General features: G+C 43.0%; 2 protein-coding genes across 2 annotated transcripts; one reads left to right on the top strand and one right to left on the bottom strand.

Annotated features, from left to right (window-relative positions):
• Window positions 1-546: 546 nt before the first annotated feature.
• Window positions 547-7,530, top strand: TBXA2R (thromboxane A2 receptor). Its single transcript, XM_015810067.2, has 2 exons — window positions 547-1,344; window positions 7,241-7,530. Exons 1-2 carry the CDS (start codon window positions 547-549, stop codon window positions 7,508-7,510), a joined length of 1,068 nt encoding a protein of 355 aa, XP_015665553.2. The 3' UTR covers window positions 7,511-7,530.
• A 3,584-nt stretch (window positions 7,531-11,114) lies between these two features.
• Window positions 11,115-19,893, bottom strand: GIPC3 (GIPC PDZ domain containing family member 3). The gene is made up of 6 exons (XM_015809931.1): window positions 19,588-19,893; window positions 18,404-18,589; window positions 17,498-17,678; window positions 13,055-13,167; window positions 12,563-12,644; window positions 11,115-11,266 (listed from the first exon to the last, which is right to left on the bottom strand). The coding sequence occupies exons 1-6, from the start codon at window positions 19,891-19,893 to the stop codon at window positions 11,115-11,117; spliced, it is 1,020 nt and encodes a 339-aa protein (XP_015665417.1).
• Between the last annotated feature and the right edge of the window lie 289 nt (window positions 19,894-20,182).

Below are 20,182 nucleotides of genomic sequence, written 5' to 3' on the forward strand. Positions count from 1 at the left end.
TTATAAGATTTCCAGATGATGCATGTGAATGCTTTCAGCAATCTAAATGTACCCTGTAAACACTAACTATGAATAACCCTAAATCTCAGAAGGTGGAAGTTATGGGAAGAATAAAAATTCCAGTGCCTGTTAGAGATAAGAGAATGCCAGTGCTTGCTCTCTGTTTCCATTCTCTGTAGATAGCATAACTAGAATAAATGGTGCAAAATATTTCAGAACGCATGCTTTATCATTTACAAAGATAAAAAAAAAAGTCAGTCTTTTGCAGCTCAGGGTTTAGGTGTGTGACATTGGGGAATCCAGATTTTTTTTTTTTTAAGCATAAAATGCTGACTGATCCTTCTCTTTTCCGTTTTCTTCCTCTCAAGTGAACACAGCAGTTTCCTTGCTAGCCATAAGATGGAAGGGAGAAAACTTTGGTGTCACACCTTCAGGAGAAGACCTGTCTAAGTGCAACATCATGGGACTGTGCTGAATTTCGTTGTTGTTGTTGTTGTTCCCTATTGGGAAAAAAAAATGCCAGAACTGATCTCCCACTTCCCAACTATGGAGTCGGGAAACTCCAGCGCTGCTAGACACCTTGGATCCTGCTTCAGGGGAGTGAATGTCAGCGAGGAATACAAGGAACAGCTGGCTTCTCCTTGGTTCGCCACAACTTTTGGCCTGATTGGTCTCTTCTCCAACCTCTTTGCCTTGTGCGCTCTGGTCAATTCCTCCAGGAAGATGCAGAGCTCGTCCGGTTCCTTCTTTTTGGTCTTTCTCTGTGGCTTGGTGGTGACGGATTTCCTGGGTCTTCTGCTCACGTTCGTCATCGTGATTCCCTACCACTTCCTCCGCTTTGACTGGATGGATGTAGATCCTGGATGCCACCTCTGCAACTTCCTGGGCTTCATCATGGTCTTTTTCGGGCAGTGCCCACTCCTGTTAGGTGCCACCATGGCCGGAGAGCGTTTTATAGGTATCAACCGACCCTTTTCCCGGTCTGCTGGTATTTCCAAACGCAGGGCCTGGACCTTGGTGGGTGTGGTGTGGGCTTTGGGTTCCTTTTTCGGCCTCTTACCCTTTTTGGGCCTGGGGGACTATAGCCTGCAGTACCCCAACTCCTGGTGTTTTCTCACTTTGGTCCATGATGCCCGGAATGTTGTTTTCTGCTTCCTGTTTGCCCTGCTGGGCCTCCTCTGTGTGGGTCTTTCCTTCCTCTTCAATACAATCAGCGTTGTGACCCTTTGCCGAGTCTACCACGACTCTGAGTCCGTGCAACGCCGGAGGGACAGCGAAGTGGAGATGATGGTCCAGCTTTTGATGATCATGGTTATCGCAAGTGTCTGTTGGCTTCCCTTGTTGGTGAGTCCTCAAGTGTTAGCCTTCTTCCCAGGGAATGCGTCTCTTTTATAAGTAGTCCGCAACTTACAATCATTTGTTTAGCATCAATTCGAAGTTACGACAGCACTGAAAAAAGTGACTTAGGACCAGTCCTTACACAGCATCCCTGTCACAGGTCATGAGATGTGGGCTCTTGGCAATCAGCACCTATTTATGACACTTGCAGCATCCGGGAGTCATGTGACAACCATTTTGCCACCTTCACAACCAACTTCTGATGAGCAAGTTCAATGGGGGAAGACAGACTGGCTTAATAATCGCATGATTCAGTTAATTGCAGTGATTTACCTAACAACCGTGGCAAAAAAGGTAGTAAAATTGGGTGTGAGTCACTTAACAACTGCCTTTTCTTAACAATGGAAATTCTGATCCCAGTTGTGGTGGTAAGCTGAGGACTACCTTGACTTATGAGCACAACTGAGCCCAAAATTTCATTTGTTGTGAGTTTTGCCCCATTTTACTACTTTTTTTTTACCACAGTCGTTAAGTGGATCACTGCAGTTGATAAGTTAATAACCCGGTCAGAAAGTGAATCTGACTTCCCCGTTGACTTTGCTTGTCAGAAGGTTGCAAAGGGACGCCGCAAAGGTCATAGATATGAACCAGTTGCCAAGCATCTGAATTTTGATTGCGTGACCGTGGGGATGCTGCAAAAGTCGTAACTATGAAAAACGGTCATACGTCACATTTTTCAGTGCCGTTGTAACTTTGAATGGTCACTGAATGAACTGTTGTAAGTCGAGGACCACCTGTACTTTGTTTCAACCAAGGAGATGTTGGCAGCAAATGTATAGTACAGTATTTTGAAAAACGTTCTGAAAATTGTATATAATTGGGGCAGGGGTAGGCAACCTTGGCTCTTTTATGACTCGTGGACTTCAACTCCCAGAATTCCTGAGCCAGCTATGCTGGCTCAGGAATTCTGGGAGTTGAAGTCCACGAGTCATAAAAGAGCCAAGGTTGCCTACCCCTGAATTGGGGTAATCATAGTTATCATAGCAGAAAACTAGTGGGCTTTTTCTCCATCACTTTCCCTCCCAATTTCTCAGTTTTTCATTTTTGAGGCTTGCGTGCAGCCCCCTCTCGTTTTTATTTTCAAAATAAAATAGACATTAAATCTTTTTTTGGGGTGGGGGAATAATGCCAGCAACTTTACTGGAAAAACGTAGTACTATTGGAGGCTGGCTTTTTGTGTTAGAAAGTCCAAGCTACCAAGTTATTTTAATTAAAGCAACTATAATTCCTTAATTAGGAAGGAATAATTAAAATAACTTTTTTTTAAAAAAAGTTTATTTTGTAAAATATTTTTTTAAATACTTTCCTAATAAAACTTTGCAAACATTTCAAATCTGAAACACCTGTTTATCTTTTGTCAACATCTGGTAAACAGATTGACTACAACTCCCTCTGTCCCCTAATCCACACACACCCAGTTCTGGATGCCGATGAGCTTGTAGTCTAAAATCTCCCAGTGATGTTGAGGAGGAGACAGCTTTATTTATTTCCAGAAACATTGGAAGGCAAACTGATCCTGACTAAACACCCATAATGCCAATGCAATACTTGCCAAAGTTTTATTAAATCTTCTCCAAAAAAGGCTAAGTGGAGGACAGAATCAGACTGTGATTTATCTGGAGCAGGGAGTGGAATTTGGGAGTTATCTCCTGTTAATGCAGAGAGTTGGAGCCTAGCGGTTTCCATGTATGCATATTTATAAGGAAGGATGTGGACAAGCAGCAGAGATGGATCCCGCTAGTCAGTCTGTAAAACTATTGATTTGCCTAGATTTGGAACATGAAACCGTCATTGGACCTTTGGTTGAATCTAGCATTGCAGTTCCTATGCTTATAAAACATCTGAATGGCGAATGGGTTGAAGATACAATGTAAAAAAAAACAAAAACGAAACAAAAATGCTTGGTGGAAGGAAATCAATTTTTTGCTTCTTCATCTTCCTAATTTTTGCAAAGAGGGCATCTTACTTCTTGCGCTTGCTGTGCCTTTCCTCCATTTCACAACATGGATGATTGGTCCCTCTGGCAGAAAACGGTACGGGTTGTGGTGGAATTGTAAAGCTCAATAACTGGACTTGAGGAGGTGATTCCACAGCAGATCTCCTGATCCCATCGGCATCCACAGAGTGGACCAATATCTGCAAGATTTATTCATTTAAATGTATTGGCTGCCACTCCAATTGGCTGGCGGTTGCAGCACTGCAATTGAAGCTTCATCCCTCTTTGATCCGGACAATGTGCCCATCATCTTACAGCTTTGGGCCCATCCGGTAGACATCCGAGTCTACATTATGCATTAACAGAAGGATAGTATCAAGGTCACATGAAGTGTTAGTATCGCTTTATAATGCCTTGGTAAGGCCACACTTGGAATACTGCATCCAGTTTTGGTCGCCACAATATTAAAAAAATGTTGAGACTCTGGAAAGAGTGCAGAGAAGAGCAACAAAGATGACTAGGGGACTGGAGGCTAAAACATATGAAGAACCGTTGCAGGAAGTGGGTATTTCTAGTTTAATGAAAAGAAGGCCTAGGGGCGTCATGATAACAGTTTTTCAATATCTAAGGACTGCCATAAAGAAGAGGGAGTCAATCTATTCTCCAAAGCACCTAAAGACAGAACAAGAATCAATGGATGGAAACTAATCAAGGAGAGATCAAACTTAGAGCTAAGGAGAAATTTCCTGACAGTTACTCTAGAACAGAGGTGTCAAACTGCCGGCCCATGGGCTGGACGCGTTACAAGGAAACTGTGCCCACCCCATTGCTGGCAATGGAGAAAAAGCTCCGATACGTTGCGCGACGTCATGTGACGTCGTGAGTTTGACATGTCTGCTGTAGAACAATTAATCAGTGGAACAGCTTTCCTCCAGAAATTGTGGGTGCTCCATCACTGGAGGTTTTTAAGAAGAGATTGGACAGCCATTTGCCTGAAATGGTGTTAGGGTCTCCTGCTTCAGCAGGGGGTTGGACTAGAAGACCTCCAAGATCTCTTCTAAATCTTATTCCGTTAAATCTGGTCTAGTTGGAGCCTAAAAGATTGCTAACTTTAGAAAATCCTTCTTCATGCACCCTGGATTATCTGCATGGAAACTCTTGCCTTGATAGTTGGGAGAACCCTACTTTCCTACTGGAACACTTTGGACTGCTTCACTCTGCCTTAGCAAGTGGCTGGCAATGAGGCTCCTATGCCACTGAGAAATAGCATGTAGTTGGGCCCCAAGTGTTCTTTCTTAATACCAATCATTTTTGAAATGCAAAAGTGCAACACCAGCAGTGGAAATCGAATTGTCCTCTACCCAAATTTATATAACACCCTGTAGTGTAGCTAAGCCAGCTGATCAGTTAAACCTGTGTTTTTCAAACTTAGCCAGTTTTAGATCTGTGGACTTCAACTCCCAGAATTCTGTCTGGCTAGGGAATTCTGAGAGTTGAAGTCTACACATCTTAGTTGCCAAGTTTGAAAAAAACGGGTTCAACTAATTCATTAGTGAATGGCTAGGCTATGTTAGTCACGCTCCATTTTGCCAATTCAGTTACAGATTTACATTTTCTTGCATTTTGTGCCCAATTTTCTGGAAGAGTGCAAATGGACCTAAATTTAATTGATTAATTTATATATTAATTGATTTGCTTGCAAGCTGCTTATTAAACCATCTCTTTTTTAACCACCAGCATGCCTCCAAGCTTGGATGTTAGGAGGAATTTCCTAATGGTAAAAGCAGTTTGACAGTGGAATCAGAGATCTGAGATTTGGCCAGCATTCCTTCGCTGGATACGTTTAATAGAGGCTGGAAGCAGCTGTTTGTGTCAGAAACCATGACAATGCCAAGATAGCAACAGGCAATTATGATCTATAAATGCCACAATTATATATTGGTTGTCAGCCTTCCTTCAGCCTTGATTGGAAGCAAGGAATAAGAATCCAAGATCTTTATCTGAAGGGAGATAGAAATGATTAACATAAGCACTGTAATAAGTACTCTATTTTCCAATGAGAAACAATTTAGAACAATAAAACTCTGTTTTTCCTCTGGACTTTCCATACAGCAGATTGTTTGACTCTGTCTTTTGAGAGGGAAGGTCATCTTCCTTTATTTCATCAATTTGATAGTTGATAGCTGTTTTAACAACAGGAGTAATAACCCTCCCACTTGTGCCACGACATCTGATACAAGAACATAAATTGTAGCATCGGTGCTACAGCTAGTCCTCAACGTTTGACCAGAACTGGGAGCAGAAATTTCCATTGTTAAGCAAAGCGGTTGTGAAATGAATCGTGCCTGATTTTGTAACTTTTTTTGCCACGGTTGTTAAGCGAATCACCGCAGTTCGATGAATGATTCAGCCGTTAACCAAATCCAGCTTCCCCCATTGACTTTGCTTGTCGGAAGTCAGCTGGGGAGGTTGCAAATGGCGATCGTGTGACCCTGGGACGCTGCAGCCCTCGTAAATACGTACTTGGCCATTGCCAATCATCAAACTGTTAATCAAGTGACTGCGGGGATGCTGCAATGTATGATTGCCAGTTATACATCACTTTTTTCAGTGTGTTGTAACTGCAAACAGTCATTAAACAAATGGTTGTAAGTCGGAGACTACCTGTGTTACACATGTGTTGTCATTTGCCTCCCTCCGTTGGACACCTAATGATTGCTTATGGTTGGACAGCCATCTCTTGAGGGTCATTTTGATTTGGGTCCCTGCACTCAGCAAGGTTGATTCTAAGATGGTACTGTGTGTGTGTGTGTAAGAGAGAGAGAGAGAGAGAGAGAGAGAGAGAGAGAGAGAGAGAGAGAGAGAGAGAGAGAGAGAGAGAGAGAGAGAGAGAGAGAGAGAGAGAGAGACTGACTCTACTTTTTCCCACATCTCTCTTCTCATCCACGTATAACTTTACTGAAATTTTTTTTACACAAATGAAAGTACCATGAAAACATCTAAAGCAGAGTGTTAATTAAAAAAAAGATGAAGGAAAAAATGATATTAGACAAAAGACGCAGCATCCGATTTTCTTTACAGCAGTTATAAACAAGCTTATTTTCTCCCTCTCCCTTTAAGTTTTCATACATACTTCTCCTCTCCCCATATTCAACCTTTTTTTTAATTAACAAAAACAAAAATCACCCAGCTCATTTTGAACTGTTTTCAGCAACAACAACAACAAAAAAACCCATCAAGGATTTTCAATCTTTCGTGAAAGCACTTATTATTGTACACATGGTTAAACAAGTTTATTTTGTATTCTTTCCTCCTAGGCAATCTTCTAATATGAAGTTTCCCAAACTTGGCGACTTTAAGATGTGTGGACTTCAACTCCCAGAATTCCCCAGCCAGCCATTCCCTATGCTGGCTGGGGAATTCTGGGAGTTGAGGTCCATACACCTTAAAGTTGCCATGGTTGGGAAACCCTATTCTAATAGATCAGCGGTTCTCAACCTATGGGTCGCAACCCCATTTGGGGTCGATCGACCATTTCACGGGGGTCGCCAAGCAAGGCTGTCTGCCATTTTTTTCCCCCTTTTCCGGCGGGTGCCTTACCTCCCTTGAGCTGGGCCAGCTGGTGGTCGGCCTGCTCCGTCTCTGCCGCTTGCCAGCTATGCCTCGGCCGGCGCAGGGGACGGAACCACGCGGTGCTCCCGGGCAGGGAAAGTCCTCGACTTACGACCGGTTGGGTAGTCCTCAACTTACGACCGGTTTAGTCCTCGACTTACGACCGGTTGGGGGTCGCGGCATTAAAAAGGTTGAGAACCACTGTAATAGATGTTTCTTTGGGCAAAGTTAACTTGGTGTTGAAGTATTGTTGTATAACTTGATCTCTTCTGGTCCCACTTCTCTCTTCTCCAGATACTCATTCTCCAGAAAGCTCTTCAAGAGCCGCCTCCCGGCCTGCTGCCCAATCAGATCCCCCAGGAAACTGAGAAGTTGCTGCTCATCTACGTCCGGGTGGCCACTTGGAACCAGATTCTCGATCCCTGGGTCTACATCCTCTTCCGCCGAGCAGTGCTGAGACGCATCTACCCCAGCTTCAAGCCCAGGCCTTCTATTGTCTCCCTTTACCCGGTGCTCAACCCATCCCTACGGAGGAAATTTACTCAGGAATCAGTGTTGCAGTAGCAAGATATTGTGCTGAGGTCCAGCTCATAGGATTCCTACTTTTAACAGGGCAAAGGGAGCCCTGGAGTGCTATGCTTTTACCCGTAGTCCTCAACTTACGACCAAATTTCCATTGCTAAGTGAGACGGTTGTGAAGTGAGTTTTGCCCCAAATGATGATCTTTCTTGCCACGGTTCTTAAATGAATCACAGCAGTTGCTAAGTTAGCAACACGCTTGTTAAGTGAACCTGGCTTCCCCACTGACTTTGCTTGTCAGAAGTGTGAAAAAGGTGGGTCACATTACCCCGGTCACACTACAACCCATCATAAATACATGCCACTCGCCAAGTGGCTGAGTGTTGATCATGTGACCATGGGGATGCGGCAGGGGTCGTAAGTGTGAAAAATGGTCCTGAGTCACTTTTTTTCAGTGCCTTTGTAACTTTGAACGGTCACTAAACAAATGGCCGTAAGTCGAGGACTACCCACACTATAACTTTGCTGCTTGATAGTTTGCATTGGGGTAAAGGCCCTGGAAGTGTACTAGGACCTCCCTCTAAGCTACGGTACTATAAGTCCTCCGTTGGATGTCGCCTTTCAGCTCTAGCCATAGCCTCAAATGTAGCATGTAGCTTCACATTAGATTGCCAGACGTGCTTTCTGAGAGTGGAAAGGACAGTTCCTCACAATGGAAGAAAGGCAGGAAGGTCACAGGGAGTCCTCAACTTGTGACTAGTAAGCTTAGCGACCCTTTGAAGTTCCAACCGACCTCCCCCCCAGGAAAGCTGCTTACAACCCAGTTCCAAAGTTTTGATGGCGCCCCCCCCCCCCCGGTATCCTCTGTAATTGCTTGACTGCATTTGGGACCACACTTCTGGCAGTTTGCAGTACCCCACCGTCACTTGACCCTGATTTGTGATGGTTTTGCCATATTTCCAGCAAAACTCAGCCCAGAGCAAACAATGGATTCACTTTAACAATCACTATGGAAAAGATCATAAAATCTGGTCTGGTTACATAGTGACCCGCTTTAATGACTTACAACTGTAACTGCCAGCCTCAATTATGATCATAACAGGAGGACTACCTGCAGTTTGGCAACCTGACGCAAATGAACAGAAGAAGCCAGTTTTCAAGCACGAAGTTGGTTAATTAATGGGGAAATTGATCCCCAGTGGAACTTCAGAGAAGAAGACTAAATGCAGCATGACCAGGGCAATTCAAAATGCATGGGGGCCATGTACATGATTGTTGCAGTAATAAATCCTGTGGCAGTATACAATATATTTGTGATGGTCATCTTTTGGAAGTGGGGCTGGATCCTTTCACTATCCTGGCAAGCTGGATTTCAAAGCATTGGAAAATTACTGTGGTTGTTTCAAGTTTAGTTTGCCCCAAGCCATCCCTAGATCCAGATTGAAACAAATGCACACATCGCTCAGTTCAGCTAGCAAAAATGTAAAAAGCGTGAGGTTTATTTATTAAATATCAGCTAATATTAAATTTAAAAAGCCTCAGCTGGCCAAACCAGGATAAAAGGCAACTGAACGCAGGGTGAAAGAAGGACATGAGCAATATGCAAGAATTTACCTGATCTACATACATATCTATATATATTGAGAAGCATAGAAGTTTCCAAATGCACTGGAAGTAATACTGTAAATCAGGGCCGTCTAACCTTGGCAAGTCCCAAAAGTGCTTTTTCAAGAGGCAACTGGACTTTCTTGTTTTTCTTTGCAGTTGTTTTGCTTCTCTTCCAAGAAGCTTCTTCAGCTCTGAAGCTTCTTGGATGAGAAGCAAAACATCTTCAAGAAGAAGCTTCTTGGATGAGAAGCAAAATGTCTTCATTTTGCTTCTTGAAAAAGCACTTTTGGGACTTGCCAAGGTTAGAGGCCCTTGATTTACAATATTACATTACTTCCAGTGCATTTGGAAGCAGTTTTTAAAAACATTTTTAATTATTTCAAAAACAAACTGACAGACATAGACAAAATTGCATATAAAACACACACATAATTGTCGAAGTGGGTAAGAGGATTATACATAGTGCACAGAAAAGGAGTGTGAAATAGCTTAGCAAAAAAACAGTAACGGCAGAAGATAAGAAAAAGAAAAGGAAACACAGTGTAAACTCATTTACACCACTACGTTCCCCATACCTTCTTATCCTTATAAATCAGTGTTTCTCAACCTTGACAATTTTAAGGCATGTGGACTTCAACTCCCAGAATTCCACAGCCAGCAATGCTGGCTGTGGAATTCTGGGAGTTGAAGTCCACATGCCTTAAAATTGTCAAGGTTGAGAAACACTGTTATAAATCATCCTTGTTCCCAATATCCATGGACCACTTCATACACCACCTTTTTGGCTTTAAATTCAACTCTCTCTTTTTTAGGATCTCAGCAAGACCACTCCTCCACCCAAACTCCTTTCTTGGGTCCTTCATTTTGATTCATTCTTCCATCTTCATTCATTCGCTTTATATAACTAAACCACTTCAATGTAATTCTTATATTCTGATCACTCCCTAGGGTCCTAGGATGTTTCCCCTTTTCTGCATATATTCAAGCAGAAGTTAATTAACTATGAGTTGGAAATGCATCTCCGCATAGTGAAAGGAGGTTGTCCATTCCAACTCTATGAATGATTCTCTAAAGTTATTGGACTTAATAGCCCAGTTATTCTCTAAAGGCCTCTTGAAACTAATTAGGAACAATTGACATTGTCTATGCAGGGTAAGGTTGTTTTCGTTCCAAATGGGTCTTCAAAATGACTATCCATTATACGTTGGGCAATTCATCAAAGGAAGGATAGGTGAGGAACCTTACCTTCCTCAAGAGACTGGTCTTTGGGAGAGATGTATCTTTTTTAAAAAAACAATCACTAACTAAAAAAAATACATAAGGAATCAGGGGTATCCTCAGGGAATAGTTAAAATGTCAGGATAGTAGTTGCAACTGTGGGGTTGAAATTCCCATTTTTAATGGGTGTTGCATGTGTCATATTATTGTGGCTGTCCTCTTGACTTACTTCACTATGCCCTGCATAGTGAAGAATGATGGTTCGAATCCTTTCCAGTTACAAAACTGGACTAAAAATACCCACCCTAAACAAAAGCCTAAAACCCACCCTTAACAGAAGCCTGACAATACCCATCCTTAACAGAAACTTGAACTGAAAGTGTGGTGGGTTGCCAGGAAGCAGTGTCTTTTCTAGCATAGTAATTGCAGAATTACCTATTCTGCAATTATGAGAAGTGCATCTTAAATTTATTAACCAAAGAAGGTGCCATCCTGGTCTGTTAACCTGGACCTACAATGTAGCAATTGTATTTTGGAATACTACTGGAAGTATATCAAGTACAGATGCTAACTAGAAGTAATCGCCCCAAATGGTAGTATCTCTCTGTTCCCTCCATACAGGTAAGTTCCTTCAACCCCAATAGGAGAGCATGTGGTGCTACTGTCTGAAGTGATCCATGGAAATTTTGCAAAGGTGTCATCCTTGAGCCATAGGTTATAATTCTGGATGGAAATCCCAAATGTGCATGCAAGATACGGAGAATGCCAGAGTAGAGAAAGGAAAAAAAGAAACAGCCTTCCTTGCCCAACCGATCTCCTGAAACTACTCAGAGATTTCCCTGCTCTTGCAAACTGCAGTCCACACCTCTGAGACAAACTCTTCTGGGAAGGTAAATTCACCCAGGAGCAAATCCAGTCCACGAGCAAAGTCTTCAGGGCTCTGGCATTCTTTGGTGATCTCCACCATGCTCGATGCTGTGGAAAGTGGGCCTGAGGTTAGGACTCAGCACTGGGATAAAACATCATTTGGAGCAAAGACATATTTGCACATGAACTGGGTGCATTCATAAAAAGGCTGCTAGGGAGGGCCTGGCCTGTGGTGGAACACCCAATTGAAGACAAAGTATACTCTAGGACAGAGGTCCTTAACCTTTTGGGCACCAGTGACCAGTTCTGTGGAGAGAGGTTATTCTGCAGACCGGAGAGTGCGTGGTTTTGTGTGCTGCCTGCATCTTGCAGATGGGGCTTTGCTTGTTTGTGCGGACCGGTTGCTGGCATGCCACGGCCCAGTATGGGTCCATGGACCAGGGGTTGGGGACCCCTGCTCTAGGATATTGTTCAGCATCTCAGTGAGAATCCATGGAGCCCACAGGCCCTCCTGCAAATAAATACGAAGGCTGAACTCTAAAGCTTCCTCCTTCTGTTATGTATTCAAGATGGATAGTGATTAATATTTATATGTTATTTATATGTAAGGGTATAGGTCTATACATATGTTGTACATAGTATGTTTAAATGTGTTATGTATGTGTAGAATTTGAGAGCAAGCAACTAAATTTCATTTTTAATGTGTGCCGTTGTGCCCACAGTAAAAAAATGACAATAAAAGTTATCTAATCTAAAAACAAAATCTAATTGCGGCATGCTCGCTACCCAGTTAATTCAATAGTTAGCCAGGATCCTTGTTTAATTATTAATTTAATCAAGAAGCCCGATGGATACCAATCTAGTGGGTGGTCCAGCAGTTCCATCTCCTTAATGGAGGAGATTGGAGGCACAAGGGTGTCCAAGGGTGCCACATTGTCTACCTCTGAGATCGTTTTTAGACAAAATTAAGGGAAGGCCAATCATAACCTAAAGAACATTTTCTAGGATAGTTCTCTTTATCTCTCTTTGTTAGCTTCATTTCACATGCAATCATGTACGAATTGTCTTGCTGTACCAAACTGAAAATCCATCTTCCTCAATAGTCATCCAGATTCAGCACCCTTCTCTACAGCGGTGTTTCTCAACCTTGGCAACTTTAAGATATGGTGGACTTCAACTCCCAGAATTCCCTAGCCAGCTAGGTAGGGAATATTGGGAGTTGAGGTCCACCACATCTTAAAGTTGCCAAGGTTGAGAAACACTATCTACAATATAATTCCCCAAATCCAGAATCTGAGGTAGGTGTCTCCTAATCTGGAGGTTCCACCCAGGGAATAGTGAGGCAAGGTGAAAGGAATCTTCACATTTTTTTTTCAACCACATCATGCGTCATTCCCTACTCACCCAATTCGAGATCACGAATACCCATGTAGCTTTCCAATAAGTCATCCATTTTTTCAGCAGCTTCCTCCTCAAACTCACTTGGCTGTGAACAGAAGAAGAAAGGAGATCAAATGGAGCTGAAATGCCAGTGTTGACAGGAAATTCTTATAGTGTTTCTCAACCTTGGTGACTTTCAGATGTGTGGACTTCAACTTCCAGAATTCCCCAGACAGCCAAGATGATTGGGGAATTTTGGGAGCTGAAGTCCACACGTCTTCAAACCGCCAAGGATAAGAAACACTGGGCTGCACAGAAGCACAGAAGCTTCAGAAGCAATGAAATGTGGTGCCTTCTCATGACCATTCAGAGGCCTCTCCTGCTACAGCTGGCTAGGCACCTAACGCATTTTCTTGAGGTTAGCTCACTTCCAACCAGCCACCAAGTTTCTTATATTCAGTACTATAAAAATATGGGCACTTGGTTAATCCGATCCCTGTCCCAGAGCATACTCACTGCCTGCTCTATGGTGGCAGTGCCCGTTGCACGCAGGCGTAGTGTCTCCCTTCCGCTGCCTAATTTCCCCTCACTTGAGCTCTTGCTGCTTCGTGTCCTCTGGCTGATCATATCTACAGAGGGGAGGAGAAAAGAAGATCAAGAAGTCAACATCAAAGACAGTGGACATAACAGAACATGTCTGAGCACAACACAACTCTTCAACAGAATGAAAAGGTTACAGAATTCACTTTTTTTTTTTTGCTAGAACCCCTTGAAGTTCATAAACAACTGTGTAAAATAGAAAATGGGGGTGGAATAAAAAATGGCATGAAGACTAGAGACAGTTGATTATTATACCTTGTAAGGCATCTACTAGGAAAGGAATGCCATTCCTTTGGGCCACTGGCCGTATCTGGAATTTGGGGAGCATGTTATGGACACATTCACAAAAGACCAGCTATGGGATGCAGCCATCCACATGTTATTTGCTGAGAAGACTTCTGAGATTTATGAGGTGATGCTATCATACACGTATGTTTCAGGCTAACACTTTGGTAGCATGCTTATCTCCCCTTTAATTTTTTTTAAAATTAAACACATCTTTAAAAAATTAAAATCAGGTAGGGCAGAGAACCATGTCAAGGATCGAGAAATCAGAATGACAGTCATATGCAGTTCTCAAGCCCTTAAACAAAACTTCAAACGGTAGGATTATTGGGTCAAACTGAATTAATGACTGAAGATAGGAAATGATAGATGATGAAGATGATGATATGATGGTGATGATAAGGTGGGACCACAATATAGACAAATAGAAAAGAAACTAAAATGCTCTGGAATTCAAACAGACAAGTATTTGCTATATACTGTCTTTCCCCGAAAATAAGACCTGGTCTTTTTTTTTTTTTGCCTCCAAAAAGGGCACCAGGTTTTATTTTCAGGGGGTATTTTTTCCACTCACGTCTGGCACCGACAGCCCCACCCAGCCGGCCCACATCTGCAGCTGAAGAAGCAGCTTCATTCTGTAGCTGAGAATGGAGCTGCGGCCTGCATTTCGCAGTCAAAGCCCTTTCCGGAAGGTCACTGTAGCCGAGAACTGAATTATGAATTGAATCCATAGCTTGGTTCTTGGCTGAAGAGGCCTTCCGGAAAGGCCTCTGACTGGGAAATGCAGGCCTGGGGATACCACAGAAGAAGCGGGCCAGCAAGGAGAGGCCTGGCTGCAAGGTAAGTGGGTGCAGGGCATGTGGGGCAGCTCCACACCCCCACCCTAGCTTGAAATTTAAGTGTGTGCCTCGCCCCAAAACTAGGGCTTTATTTTTGGGGTAGGGCTTATATTAAGCCCAACCCCAAAAATAAAGCTAGGGCTTATTTTCAGAGTAGGCCTTACTTTCAGGGAAACACAGACTTAAACATTGTTGATAAAAAAGACAAAACAATCTGGAGAATGGCTATGGCAGTACCTAGAGATAGCAGAATAGAAGAGAAAGAACTGGAGAAAATCATAAAATCATAAAATCATAAAATTCAAAGACTGGCAAATAAAACAACTGTGGCAAAAGAAAGCAAAAATAGAATCAATAGTGAAAGGCACCTTGGGTGCCATCCCAAAACATCTGGAGCACCACTTCAGCACCACCACCAACATCTGGAGCACCAACATTGACGAAATCAGCATCAGTCAATTTCAAATGGCTACTTTACTTGGAACAGCTTATATCCTATAAGATGCAAAATCCAGTCTAAACATCTGGCTGACTAGGCGATGAACAATGACTTTCATTCTAAAAGTGCCATTTTTGAAAGTTAGCAAGTTGTATCAAGTCATTGTGTCGCATTTTACAAGAAGCTGAAGAAGCTGCTTGGATGAGAAGCAAAACGTCTTCAAAGAAAAAATAAGAAAGTCCAGTTGCCTCATGAAAAAAGCATCTTTGGGACAGTCATAAATCACTTTATTCAGTGTTGTTGTAACTTCAAATAGTTTTAAGTCAAGGACTATCTGTGCATATTTCCCTCACAGAAATGGAGAACTTCTAACCATACAGCTCTGAGCATCCTACACTATGGACCACGCTGGCTATGACTGCTGGAAGCTGTTATCTGCCCTCATTCGAGGAGGAGCACAGATTCCCATGCCAATCTCTTTTTCATTTTAGCAGTCTAAATTAGAAAGGAAAACAAGAGGGGTGTGTTTGTTTTTTTTGCTTGTCGCAACAGGGAATCAACTTCAACCTAGAATCAGTCTGAGATCCCAAACCATATTTTTAACCAAAGCTGGGAATTGTTCTCATCCGTGACATTCTTTCAAAATGGCAGGTCAAACTGTTCTGCTTATTATTATTTCAATAAGGTTACAATATACATCATCTGCTCCTAAGGAAAGATCAGCTCCTTGGGGAGCTGATAATGTTTAGAATTTCCATAAACAGCAACCTGCTTTCCAAACTTGCAAGAAGGATGATTTTCTAACCTTGATCTGACTTCCTGATGTGCTAGATATAAATAAAAGGAAGAGAAAGGAAGGGAGGAAGATATGAAAACCAGGGAAAAACAAGAAAGAAACCAGGAAAGGCTTTAACCAAGACTGGATTTTTAGAACATAATCTAAGGCTGTTAAAGAATTTTAAGCAAAACCAAAGCTTGAAAGAACACACAAATAAAGGAGAAAACAATCCTGAATAGCAACAATCAAAGCAGCAAATAAAATAAAGACTAAAGCAAAAAAAAAAAGTATTTCCTGCCTCAAATAATTAAACAACAAACAAACAATGCAAGCATCAATTCTTTGGGGAAGCTTTTCATAATCTTGGTGCTCCTGTAGAGAAGACCCTGTCCCTTGTTTTCATCAATTTATCCACTGTTGAGGATGGGCTATAGCAAAGGACCTCTGAACTAGATCTTAAATTACAGCAAGATTAACATGGGAAAAAGGGATTATTCAGATATTTAAAACAGTTTGGATTCTATAGATAAGAACCAGCATTATGAACTGAGATCAAAAGCAAAACGGCAACCACTACAACTGGCATTTTGTTTAAATTTGAGACAGAACTGCTGATGAAATAAGATGAATACAGGTAGTCCTCGACTTACAACCATTCATTTAGTGACCGTTTGAAGTTACAGCGGCACAGAAAAAAGTGACTTATGACGGTTTTCACACTTACGACCATTGCAACATCTCCATGGTCATTGATCAAAATTCAGATACTTGGCAACTGACTCATATCTATGACAGTTGCTGTGTCCCGGGGTCATGTGATCCCCTTTTGCAACTTTCTGATAAGCAAAGTCAATGCAGAAGCCAGATTCATTTAGCACCCGGGTTACTAACTTAACCACTGCAGTGATTCACTTAACAACTGTGACAAACAAGGTTGTAAAATGGGGCAAAACTCACTTAACAAATGTCTCACTTAGCAACCTAAATTTTGGACTCAGCTGTAGTCATACATGAAGGGCTACCTGCAGAACAGGTAGTCTATCTATCTATAGAGACTGTGGATTCTCCAACTCTGAAGGTTTTTAAGAAAATCTTTCATAGGGGATTTGACTGGTTTTCCTGCAGGTTACAGAGGGTTGGACTAGATCAGGGGTAGGCAACCTTGGCTCTTTTATGACTCGTGGACTTCCACTCCCAGAATTCCTGAGCCAGCATGGCTCAGCTTGGAAACCTCTCCCTTTCCCCTCAGCATGGCTGGCTCAGGAATTCTGGGAGTTGAAGTCCACGAGTCATAAAAGAGCCAAGGTTGCCTACCCCTGGACTAGATGATCCTTGTGGTCCTTTCCAAATCTACAGTTTTATTATTCCATAATTCATTCTGTATAACTCTTCCAAACCTTCACCTTCATTTTCCAAGCCTGTCAGCCCAGCTGATCAGCAAGAGTACAAGAGGAAGCATCCCTGATCATGATTACAATCCCTCCTTTATGGCTTGTGACATCCATTGGCCTCTTTCTGAACACGAGTCTAGTGCTCTTTTGAAAGAGTGTTAAACCCATGTCCAAAAGAACCTGGAGAAAAGCTGCAGATATGGAGGAGGGTGTAAGAAGAGGCTGAAGCCTCTCTGTACCTCAGTTCTACTGGACAATTTTACAGGTGACTAAACCTGGGTTCAACGAACCCATCAACACTGGGATCAACCATGCATTAAAGAGAAGGATTAGTAATTATTTTGCTTGCTGTCAGAAATGCTCAACAGGAAGGAAAAAGCAGGAAGAAGGAAAAAGTCCTTAGCTTTTAAGGACAATACTCTGGTCTCATCAATGAAGCAGAAAAGACCTGGACCATCAGAGGAGAAAAACAATATTTTATGCATTTGATTTTGCTGGCTCAAGAACTATTGGAGGGCACTTTAAAGTGACTGACTGGCTGTTCCTCAGTGATGCTGGGCTGTGTTGCTAGGCCCACAGTGGGACTCTGTGGTCCTGCTTCTCCTCAGTGCTCAAATATCCACTCACCAAAAGCTCGTTTAGGCTGCACCAAGCGCAAAGTAAATGGCTGTGCCTGGGGCATCTCGCGCAACATCTTGGCAACTTCGTAGTGGCGGCATCCAACAATGGTTTGGTCATTAATGGCTTCAATGCTGTCCCCAACAGAGACCGTTGGAATGCGGTTCATTATGCTACCTTCCTTAATACGCTATAAAATGGAGAAGTAGAAAAGGGAAAGATTAGAAAGAAAAATCCTATCTAAGGCCTAATGACCTTCACTGATCTTGAAAAGTGAGGTAGGTAGGAGTAGCAATTTTTCTCAGCTTTAGCAACTTGTAGATGTCTGGACTTCAACTCCCAGAATTCCCCAGTGAGCAAGCTAACTGAGGAATTCTGGGAGTTGAAGTTCAGATAACTTCAAGTTGCTAAGGTTGAGAAACACTGGTGACAGGATGTGGTAAAAATGTCAAAATGGCAGCTGCAGCAGCACAATCAAACTTCCACCTATTTTTTAAACAGGCAAAGTTTTGAGAGCTCTGGCGTAAGGGAGACTGGCATAACCTATTTCATGGAGAGAATAGGATTGGAGCGAGTTGTGGAAACCATCTATACCAGTTTGAACTGTTTAGAAGACAGGTGTGATAAATGCAACATGAACAACTGAGAGGAAAATGGGGACAGAACCTAATGGGCACAAGTCGAAAATGGATTTTACTGACATGGTGAATCTTCTGGAATAATTTATTTATTAGATTTGTGTGCTGCCCATCGTGTCTATTTCATCCAGTCCCCATAAAAATCGCCTCATGTTGCATGTATCAGTTATCATTCCTCCTTGCCAGCAGGGCCAGTGAGAAACACTGGCCCTGCAGATAGAAACATAGCTATTGAAAATCAGCATGTCAGTCTTTTACCCTATTCCCGAAGACCTACCTTGATGAAAGCATAGCCAGCTCCATTATCTGTGATAGTAAGTCCCAGAGCATCCTCTGTTTTGGTGACTTCCACCTCCTTGGTATCACCGCGGACATGAGCGAAAATGAAATCCTCCAAACCAATCTGGCCGCCTAGCAGCTTCTGCATATCTACCTTGTGGGTGTTCAAAGTGCAGAACAGGATCTGGAGAGATGTGCAAATGCACTTGTATGTTATACAGGGAAAAGGTCTCTGTGGAAGAAGTCAAAAGGTCTGAAAAGCCTTTTGGAGCCCTCTTATTACTATTGCTTTTAGAAGGAGAAATGGTAAGATTAAAATGGGGAGGAAAAGATGGGAGTTCTTACAGGCATCTTCACCCTGGACTGGAAAAGACACCACCACCCCCCCGCATAAGCAAAACTACATTTGAGGATATTCTTCCCTAGTAATGCTTGTCTCCATCCTTCTGCCTGTCTGCCATCTTCTTCCGCTATAGACTGTAAGCCTTGTGAGAACTGAGCTTTCCAGCTCAAATTACTCCTTAATTCCTTGCTCTCATTTCACCCATGGCTGAAGTTTTCATGGGCCCAAACAGCTCCCACGTTGCATCGCTACCCCCTCTGTGTCTGCTTCCAGACACAGTGAAAGCTCTTCAGTTGCCCCTTCATGCCTTCTCCTCCCCAATCCCTCTTTGGTCCTGGAACCTGATAATTAACCCTTTGTATTTCCTCTTCCTGTTCTGTTATCCTGAGCTAGTTCATCGTCTTTTTCCCTTGGTCCCTTTGTTGTTTGTTATGTGTGATACTGGAGGTATTTTTCACAATATCTACGCAATAATACCTCTCTCTTTGGACAAAATGCTAAACTTTTCATCTTGTCATTGTATATTCTTAATGGGATGCTTGCTACATCAGCACACATTTCTGTGGTCCTTCCTTCCTTCTCCTCCCTCTTCCATTTTTCTTCCTTCCTTCCTCCCCCCTTCCTTCCTTCCTTCCCTCCCTCCCAGTAAAAAAGTAACATAGACTACGGTACAGTCACATTGAACATCTAACTACCCATCATAGGCATTTGAACCTGGCATCCTTGCCTAATGCTTTGGTAAATCTTTTCAGTGCCAAGGACCAGGCACTTGGCTGAAAGTCTGAGAGTCCGGCCCCTCTCTTCAATGCTTCCAGCACACTAAGTGGCCTCATCCTTACCTCTGTTGAGGAGATGTCGAAGACCTCTGCAATTTTGGCATAGAGCTCTTTAACATTGGTGAACCCCTCAATCTTGGCAGTGGAGCTCCCGTGGGCCAGCTGAGTGTGGAAGATGAGCCGAGGCCGGACCCGGGGTGGGGGCGGGGGTGGTCCTCGAGCTGCGCTGTTCCGGCTGGGAGCACCTCTTCCCCGTTCTGCAGGGGGCTGAGAGCCTCCAATCTCCTGGGCCACACCGTTTTCCATGGGGGACCCCTTCTGCTGCTCTGTCTTGTCTTTCTTGCACTGCTTTCCAGACTTCCGTAGCATGCCAGGTGTTTGAACAATGGGACGATGGCCTCGATTAAATTATTGATGTTGCAGGTGGAACAGCGAAGCCGTAAGGCGATCCCAGCTTTGGTAAGCTACTTGGAAACCCGATCTCCCACCTTCCAGTGGACAGTTCAGTTTGGTGAGCTGCACCTATTCCTGAAGATGCCACTGCCCAGCCACAGGAGACACACATGCAGGAAGCTACAGGAGAAAAATGCCCGATCTGGCAACCTGAAGCACACAAACGTGCAAACTATTTCTGTCTCTGGGTGTTTGCAGATGCTAT

Source organism: Protobothrops mucrosquamatus, unplaced genomic scaffold, assembly GCF_001527695.2.
Source record: "Protobothrops mucrosquamatus isolate PMUCROS unplaced genomic scaffold, P.Mucros_1.0 scaffold6, whole genome shotgun sequence".
Lineage (NCBI taxonomy): Eukaryota > Metazoa > Chordata > Lepidosauria > Squamata > Viperidae > Protobothrops > Protobothrops mucrosquamatus.